This window comes from Megalobrama amblycephala, linkage group LG14, assembly GCF_018812025.1.
Source record: "Megalobrama amblycephala isolate DHTTF-2021 linkage group LG14, ASM1881202v1, whole genome shotgun sequence".
NCBI lineage: Eukaryota > Metazoa > Chordata > Actinopteri > Cypriniformes > Xenocyprididae > Megalobrama > Megalobrama amblycephala.
In genome coordinates, this window is record NC_063057.1 from 40,507,223 (window position 1) to 40,516,866 (window position 9,644).

At 39.5% G+C, this 9,644-nt stretch overlaps 1 protein-coding gene across 1 annotated transcript; it reads left to right on the forward strand.

The window, feature by feature from the left end:
• On the forward strand, nucleotides 1–6,591 carry LOC125245289 (complement C1q tumor necrosis factor-related protein 6-like). Its single transcript, XM_048155825.1, has 4 exons — nucleotides 1–57; nucleotides 4,900–5,145; nucleotides 5,272–5,400; nucleotides 5,534–6,591. Exons 2-4 carry the CDS (start codon nucleotides 4,929–4,931, stop codon nucleotides 5,821–5,823), a joined length of 636 nt encoding a protein of 211 aa, XP_048011782.1. The 5' UTR covers nucleotides 1–57; nucleotides 4,900–4,928; the 3' UTR covers nucleotides 5,824–6,591.
• Nucleotides 6,592–9,644: the final 3,053 nt, after the last annotated feature.

The following is a 9,644-nucleotide window of genomic DNA, read 5'->3' on the forward strand; positions in this document are numbered from 1 at the left end:
ACTCAAGACACAAGTTCAGTGGAGGATCAAGAAACATAGACATTGTCATTATTCATGGTAAGTAAAGACTGCTTCAGAAAATATTGACATATAGATTTAAAAGTGTATCCATTTACATTGGAGGGGCACTGTCCTGCAGAGTTTAGCTCCAACCCCAATTAAACACACCTGAACCAGCTAATAATGGTCTAATTAGGCATAAGTTTCTAACTTCCAGGCAGGTGTGTTGAGGAAATTTGAAGCTAAATTCTGCAGGACGGTAGCCCTCCAGGACCGAATTTGGACACCCGTTCTAGACAGTGTTGACTTTAACTTTTTGCCCAGTGAATCACACCACTGCATACAAAAGGAAATGGTAACCATTTATAGCTTAGCACTAACAGAGCTGCCAACTTTGAGTTGAGTGAGAATTATGGAAGGGGGGGTTGTAAAAAAAACATCACAATAAGTGTATTGGGATTGTCAAAACATTTGGTAACATTTGTTTTTATTAGTGCTTGACACAAATTTCTTGATTCCAATCTTCATTCAATATTTATAAAAAATTAGGCACAGTAGCTACATTTTTTTTTTCCTTGAGAAAAAATTAATATCAAATGTTGTAAACATACAGGGAGACCTGTCAGCTGGAATTATTACTAAACATTAAAATTAACAACTCATTATAATGCAGTTTTTATAATGTTAAAATTTAATTATATGAGTAAAAATATAATAAATATGTAATATAGTGCATATATTTTGCAAAATACTCCTCTCTAAAGTTAATTTACCTAGCTAACTCTATGCTGGTTATTAACAGGCTTTCCTAGGGTAAATGTAATGTCAGCTTTAATGATAAATAGTTGACCCACAAGTGGGAAATAGAATAAATGAGATTTAATAAAGAAGCCAAGAAATAATACAACAATCAAAACAGAAAAAAGTAGTCCCAATATTTTGATGATGATGATGAAGCTTGGCAGGCAATCACTGCAGTGGGTAAACAGATGACAGAAGAGATAAAGCACGAGACATCTGAGTCAACGAGAACGTTCCGATAAAGACAACCCATGAAAGGACTGCTTATAAAGGGAAAGGTGATAGTGTGCAGGTGTGGCATTAATCAGGAAGCAAAATCAAGTGTTTTTGAGCAACATCACCATGTGATAATGCCAAATCCACCGAACACGAGAGGAATGCAGAAACAAAGCTGAGGATAATTGCTAAAACATTTCTTGAAACCATCACCTACTTTTTCGGACCCAAATCTTCAAACTACACTCAGAGGTCATCTGACTCTTCTGTCAAAATCAAACCTCAAAACCATTTTTTCTGTGCTAAAAATTGAATATTACTTTCAAATCATACACACAACGAATTAATATTATAAACACTACAGATCATTCGATACTACATCAAAAAATAGAGAACACAGCATCCAAAGCATGAAGTTAAAAGTCAGTTTACAATTACATAAAGAAGTATAGTAATCGGCTCCTGCGTCAGCTTCACATGCATGCGTCGTGCTGCTCACGTGTACGGCGTCGACCAATACCGGCATTTGGACGTAAACATGGGAGAGCTTAACTGTGTAGGACAGGGGTGGGCAAACTTGGTCCTGGAGGGCCGCTGTCCCTGCAGAGTTTTGTTATAACCCTAATCAAACACACCTGAACCAGTAATCAAGGTCTTCAGGGTGAGTTGCAGGTGAGTTTTATCAGGGTTTCAGCTATACTTTGCAGGAACACTACATTGGTATTTAAAAATACATACTGAGTTTGGCCACCCCTGGTGTAGGAGACTGACATGGAAGAAAAGAGATTGTTAAATAAAGTCATCCTTTTTTTTTGCGCTCAAAATATTATTGTCACATCATAACAATAAGGTTGAACCACTGTAGTCACGTCGACTATTTTAACAATGTCTTTACTACCTTTCTGGACCTTAAAAGTGAAAACCTTAAAAGACCTTAAAAAATTTGTGTTCTGAAGATGAACGTAGATCTTACGGGTGTGGACATGAGAGTGAGTAATTGACAATTTTTATTTTTGGGTGAACTAACCCTGTCCTACATAATTCAGCGCTCGTGCAGCTCCTCTTGAGAAACTGCACTGGCTGAATCAGGCGGCTGATCTCGAATCGCTCTCGTGATACTTTGAAGCCATACATCACAGTCACATGCCGTCGGCGCCGTTTCAAGTCGGACAAAATTTCTTACCGGCATGCACTGCTTCATGTCAGCCGCCGATCGGTCTGTGCAGCGCTGCATCAAGTCGAACAAGCCTATGAACAACATGTCAAACTGGGTAACTTGCATGTCCAGTTCATGACACCCTCTTTCTCTTCTATTTTTTTTTTTTAAATATTCAGTTTGTGAGAGCTATTTTTGTTAAATTTGGATTGCTAATATAGCAGAAGTATTTTTTTTTAGTTATTTATTAATTATTTTTCTAAATACAGAAGAGACATTATTTATATCATTATTTCATTTTTTATTTTTGAAACTTGTCATAATAAAACACGAGTAACCTCTGAGAAGCCTATCTGAATTTGTGTCTTCGGTTATAGATAGTATTTTGTAATATAACAATTTTCTATCCATACAGAGGAGGCCTACTTTAAATGTATTTAGATTATAAGGCATCTTTGAGTAAACTTCGAGTATCATCTGAGTATCTCATTGCCGGGCCGAGTGTCCTGGTTTTCGGTAATCAAAATATGGTCACCCTGATGTAATGTAATGGTTACTTTTCTGAAATGAGGCAAAATCAATGGCCTGTGCGGCTGATAAATGCAATCTCTGGAGGGCACAGCCATAAAGGGAAGCTCAATGTACATGCGCGGTTGTGTCCATTTTCTGCACGTGAATTAAAAATCAACCAAAATAGCTTTTCATATTATCTTTCCTCATTCCATTGCTTGAGTCATGAGTTAATATCAATACACCTGCTTTATATCAAAAAGAAGTAGAAACAATTAGGCAAATCTCTGCTATATTATAATGTTTATATTCTGACCTTTGGTCTTTTGTTATTTTTATACACGAGTCATGTTTTACACAATAACTTTATAAAAAAAGATACTACATTTTTATCTAAGATTATATTGCATATATCTTGTGTAAGTGTCTGATCGGCAGGGCATATGTATATTTTGCTGATAAATCAATCACATTTTATACGTGATCATCTGCAATGCAAAGACTAGGATTTACATATTCGAATCCGATTCGAATCAGAATCACACGATCTGCCTCTGTCCGTTTGAGTCTTTTCAAATAGCGCGCTATAGTCAGCTCGTTGGCCGGCAGAAGCGCGCCGCAGTGTTTGTAGTTGTTGAGTTCTAGGACATGAGCTGTTGGCACAACTTGCATCATACGTTTTTTTTTTGATCATCTTTTACCATTTCAAAGTGCATCCAATTGTACACTTTATCCCAGACATTGTTGAAAATTTAATCCCTGCCGTAAAGATGCTCATCTGCCGGTCACGGATCATGGAAGTGAAACTTAAATCGGTCACAGGTTGGATTTTATTCACGCAAATATTTATTAAAAGCTTCTTTCTTTTCACATTTTTATTTATAGTATTAACATAATAGGCTGTATATTAACCTATTGTGAAAGAACCGGTATGTTTATGTAAAATCAGATATTGAGCGCCCCATATCTCTCTCATAACACCTCTGCGACGATTCGACTGTGAGATTGGTAGTCGAATCAGGCTCCTCCTATTGAAGATTCGAATCGTCGACTATTCAGGGTCACCCCTAGCAAAGACAAATATTTTCTTTGTCTTCATGAAATGTTAAACATCAATCCAGCAGGGATATATCAAGAGCTGCAGGAATTTCTGCAACTAAGGCCCTGTCTCAAATGGCACACTTCATATGCACTTCCGGTCTTTTCTGGGGTCTTGCAATGGCTGCCATGTACGCATTTCCATAAGACCATAGGGTGTCCCATTTGTCAATTTGACATTTCAGAAAGATGCTTGCGAATGCCCCACTTTTGCAGAGTCCGCACTGGTGTGCGCTCTGCCGCAGACTTCTTCCCAGCAGTCATAGTGGTATTATGTCATGAAAGTGCGGACTCGTAGGAAGACCACTACTGTTTAGGGTGCCATTTGGGACGGGCTAAAACAACTATAAGTGTTTTGTTCAGGGTTGTAGGGGACCAGAACCCCTTGTTTGAAATTCAGAAGCGAAGACCAGGAGACTTGTATGTATCGTCAGCAGGATTCTTTGAGAACACGTGCTGTTGGTAGCTGCAGTCATCAAGTCTGACTAAGGGAGCTATACATGGTATCTTATAGGCATTCAGTGGGCATTCCTTATTGGTGTTGACCTTACACACAGCCTTAGAAGTGACCATTAAAACAAAAGCACCTAAAGACAATACAGGCAATTACCCCTGACTGTCCAGATAATAGTACCCCAAATGGTATAAACAGTAGCTGGTCATGAGAACCAAGAGCATGTAAACATTCACACACAGTTTGAGTCCAAGTAGAAAGATCAAAGACTAACAAACCCCCCTCATTGGAAACTCTCAGTAAACCAATACCAGGGGTAGGCAAGTTCGGTCCTAGAGAGCCGCTGTCCTGCAGAGTTTAGATCCAACCCTGAAAAAAAAACCTTCAGCTGCCTATAGCCTTAGTAATCCTGAAGAGCTTGATTAGCTTGTTCAGGTGTGTTTGATTAAGGTTGGAGCTAAACTCAGCAGGGCAGTGGCTCTCTAGGACCGAACTTGCCTACCCCTGACCAATACCATCATTTTCATCTTGAATTCCCAATACAATGTATTTCACCTTAGATTTTTAAGTGATGTTATGTAAGGATGTAGGATCAGCAGATCTTAAACATATTCTTATATTTGTAATCCCACACCCTATATTATGAATTTCTTCACTGTTGCAGCCTTGTATTTTTATTATCTTAAGGTAAAGATGTCCTGCACTATTCTGTATCCGCTGCTGCTGCTACTGGTGTTCAGCTGTGCCTGTATATCTGAGATCCAGCAGACTGAGAGGACTGAGCCTTTACCCTGGAAGAGTTGTGCTGGTGAGAATCAACAGTCCTGCCTCGCAGGAATTTGCCCACTGTTGGCAGAGTTGACCTCCACTCTGCAAGCCAACATGGACCAGGAATCTCTCAGGAGAAAAGGTAACGGACATGTTATACTTACAAAAATGAAGACTGAACAGTTGATAAAAAAAACCCTATAAATAGATACAAATATGTTGGTTACAGTATTATGTTGAAACTTGTGCACTCTTATTTTTCACACAGACGAATATAACATAGCGTTTGCTGCTGCACTTGGAAACGTACAAGACATTGGGCCCTTCAACACTGAAGTCACACTGGTTTACAACAAAGTCTATGTGAATGCTGGGTTACATTACAACCCAGGAACTGGTACGTGGTTTCAACTTGTATCAATATTCGATTGACAATATGAAGCCTACATTTAAGTAATATAGTGCAATTATACCAGCGTGTTTGCAAAAACACGATACATAACAGTTCATTGTTGACTATGTTGTTACAGGCATCTTCACAGCACCCGTTAAAGGAGTCTATTTCTTCAGTTTTTCTGGCCATAACAAGACATCCAAACCCATGGCTCTAAGAATTGCTAAAAATGGAAAGTCGATGTCAGTTATTTACAATCATGCTCTAATTGACGCAGGTTTCAGGTTTGAAACATTGTCCAATTCCATCAATTTGATGCTGGAGAAGGGAGATCAAGTCTGCATGCGGCTCTGGGCAAATACATGGGTGTTTGATAATGATGACAGTCTAACTTTATTTACTGGCCATTTGCTCTTTCCTCTTTGAACACTTTATCACAGTTTTTCCCAGTTGCTTTGACATTTCTTTTATTATGATTATTTCTACACCAGATTTGATTGTCTTATTCATTTAAGAAAATTGCAGGTGTTTTAGCATGTGTGCAAAAAAGTACAATTGTCAACAGTACAAGTACAACAGGGGTGCTCAATCCTGTTCTTGGAGATCTACCTGCCTGCAGAGTTCAGTTCCAACCCTGCTCCAACACACTTGTCTGTAAGTGTTCCTGAAGATCTTAACTAGCTGATGTGTTTGATCAGGGTTGGATGTGAACTTTGCAGGAAGGTAGATCTCCAGGAACAGGATTGGGCACCCGGTTTACAATTTGCACAATAGCTAAATGCACATGGCTTTCTGATGAGTTGATTGCCAGTTAAAACTGTCATACATGTCACAACTTTTAAAACATTCTATTATCATCTAAGGAATCATACGCAAATATGAATATTCCATAAACATCTCTGACATGGAATGCTTAAAGTTTGATTAAATAACCTCCTATTGTAATGAAACAAAAATCAGTTTTCCCAATGGACCAGTCAAGTCCAGATATCCAGGAGCTTGCCTGGATATCAATGTATGCTGTATGACAATAAATTGTATTTTCTGATTACATGTAACACATCTCTATAAAAATAATCATATTGTGAGCATTCAAATGTCTATATTAATTTTCTGTGTACTGACTTGTTTTGGACTGATTTTAATTCAGTTTTATCTTGGTTAATAAAAGCCAAATTCTTCTTGTTTTAAGCACCCCTTAACTCCTTTCGTTATATAACTTTTGTTAGAAAATACAGTTATAATTTTCTTCTTCACACAAAAGTTAATATAATCAGTTACAGTTTCTGTGGCAACCACAAGAGTTTCCAGTCCCTAGAAGCAAAGCAGCCTTTTAAAATGTCAAGGCTGTCATCAGACCAAACAGAAACTGTCTTTGTCTTTAATCCTTTTTAAAAGTGTCCTTTAAGTTGGAATCAAGTGAATCGTGTTATGATTACAGTTCGATAAAGGGGGTTTAGACTTGGCAACATATGCATCCTTCACATTCCCATAACATTTACACTTACCTAAAGGATTATTAGGAACACCTGTTCAATTTCTCATTAATGCAATTATCTAATCAACCAATCACATGGCAGTTGCTTCAATGCATTTAGGGGTGTGGTCCTGGTCAAGACAATCTCCTGAACTCCAAACTGAATGTCAGAATGGGAAAGAAAGGTGATTTAAGCAATTTTGAGCGTGGCATGGTTGTTGGTGCCAGACGGCCCGGTCTGAGTATTTCACAATCTGTTCATTTACTGGGATTTTCACACACAACCATTTCTAGGGTTTACAAAGAATAGTGTGAAAAGGGAAAAACATCCAGTATGCGGCAGTCCTGTGGGCGAAAATGCCTTGTTGACGCAAGAGGTCAGAGGAGAATGGGTCGACTGATTCAAGCTGATAGAAGAGCAACTTTGACTGAAATAACCACTCGTTACAACCGAGGTATGCAGCAAAGCATTTGTGAAGCCACAACACGCACAACCTTGAGGCGGATGGGCTACAACAGCAGAAGACCCCACCGGGTACCACTCATCTCCACTACAAATAGGAAAAAGAGGCTACAATTTGCACGAGCTCACCAAAATTGGACAGTTGAAGACTGGAAAAATGTTGCCTGGTCTGATGAGTCTCGATTTCTGTTGAGACATTCAGATGGTAGAGTCAGAATTTGGCGTAAACAGAATGAGAACATGGATCCATCATGCCTTGTTACCACTGTGCAGGCTGGTGGTGGTGGTGTAATGGTGTGGGGGATGTTTTCTTGGCACACTTTAGGCCCCTTAGTGCCAGTTGGGCATCTTTTAAATGCCACGGCCTACCTGAGCATTGTTTCTGACCATGTCCATCCCTTTATGACCACTATGTACCCATCCTCTGATGGCTACTTCCAGCAGGATAATGCACCATGTCACAAAGCTCGAATCATTTCAAATTGGTTTCTTGAACATGACAATGAGTTCACTGTACTAAAATGGCCCCCACAGTCACAAGATCTCAACCCAATAGAGCATCTTTGGGATGTGGTGGAACGGGAGCTTCGTGCCCTGGATGTGCATCCCACAAATCTCCATCAACTGCAAGATGCTATCCTATCAATATGGGCCAACATTTCTAAAGAATGCTTTCAGCACCTTGTTGAATCAATGCCACGTAGAATTAAGGCAGTTCTGAAGGCGAAAGGGGGTCAAACACAGTATTAGTATGGTGTTCCTAATAATCCTTTAGGTGAGTGTATCTAAAATCTTATTGCCTCAAGTGTCACACTTGATATACTGTTGACATACCCTGGGAGTGAGAGTTCCAGTCTGCAGTGGTAAAAATCGGAGCTCCTGGAATGTGCTTTAATTGCTTGACGCAGTCAGTTATGCAGCTAGCTGCTTTAATGGCATTCCCACTCGGTAAGACATACACTGCGCAAATATCTATAGCCGCGTTTCCACCCAGGAACTAGGAACTTTGGGGTGGTACTCAGGGTGTTTCGACCACAGGAACCAGGGTCTAAATGAAGTTCCGAGTAAAAAATTCCCCCTCTGAAAGTACCTGCTCGCAAAGTAGAACTTTTTCAAAGTTCCGGAACTTTCGGGGGTTGGACTTGCACGCTGAACATGCTGACTGGTTGAGTTCATGTAGCATTTTGATTGGTTGACTCCACACAACATTTTATTTCAACCATTGTTTTTTTTAAAAGTCTGTTACAATGCGTGCAGTGAGATTTGTTTGATATTCGAATTAACAATGGAGTTTAAAAAAATACGACCAATGGACTGACGATGAGGTTCAGGCTTTATTAAGCTTATATGCGAAGGACGAAATCCAGCGGGAACTAGAAAGTTACACGCAGTCCTATGTCACCGGACTATCTTCACGATACTTTAGACCGCTATGGAAACACAGCTAGCAATTGGTCTGGGGCGAAAAAAAATTCCTGGGACAAATTGTTCCAGGTAATTTTGGTGGAAATGCAGCTAATGTTTCCAAATTCTTACGGCCTCAGTGACAAGCAAGCAAGAAACATTTACTAGACTGTGGACTAGTTTTGACTCTGTAAACAGTGGCCGCACAGCTGAATTTTTATGATCATGGACGGTGCGCGTGTGTATGCGCCGAATGCATCTTTCCGCCCTCATGGGCAAAGGAGTATCTTAGAAAGACTTGCGCGCTCAACTGTGCACGAGACGGAGGGGAATGTGGAAAGTACACCAGGGCCATAAACGCTCCAAATTAGTGGACTGGAGTTGAAGGATCACATCGGGAAAAATACGCAGCTTCTCTCACAAATGTCTCCATGGTTCAAAAAAATTACAACTTTTCATTTTCTGTCGGTCTTAGTACACGATGTAACTACAGTCAAGTTTTAAATAGGAAAAATACTAAAACTCTTTGGTCATTTTTGAGCGAGATGCTAACGGTCTAATCAGATTCAATGAACTATGCTAAGCTATGCTAAAAGTGGTACCGCCAGACCCGGAGATCGGCTGAATGGATTCGAAAACGGTACAACTCAACTGTTTAACTTTAGGGGAGCTGGAAAATTAGCCTATTTTCAAAAAAAGTGGAGTGTTCCTTTAAGGCTAAAAGTAGCTCCTAGTTTTGCCGATTTGTGAGAACTTCTTAAAAATATTGGGCATGTCACTCCTAATTTTTAGGACTTTTTTTTTTTTGCTCCAAGAGTATTTCACAAAGCACTTTAGAGCTAAAACTAGCTCCTAAATCAAGAAGTGTGTGCTGAGCCTTTTTTTCAAAAACGCAATCAACAT

Coding starts and splice junctions, on each gene's coding strand:
- LOC125245289 (XM_048155825.1), top strand. CDS start 4,929: ATGTCCTGCACTATTCTGTATCCGCTGCTGCTGCTACTGGTGTTCAGC. Junction 5,146..5,271: donor GGAATCTCTCAGGAGAAAAG/GTAACGGACATG, acceptor TTTTTCACACAG/ACGAATATAACATAGCGTTT. Junction 5,401..5,533: donor ACATTACAACCCAGGAACTG/GTACGTGGTTTC, acceptor ATGTTGTTACAG/GCATCTTCACAGCACCCGTT.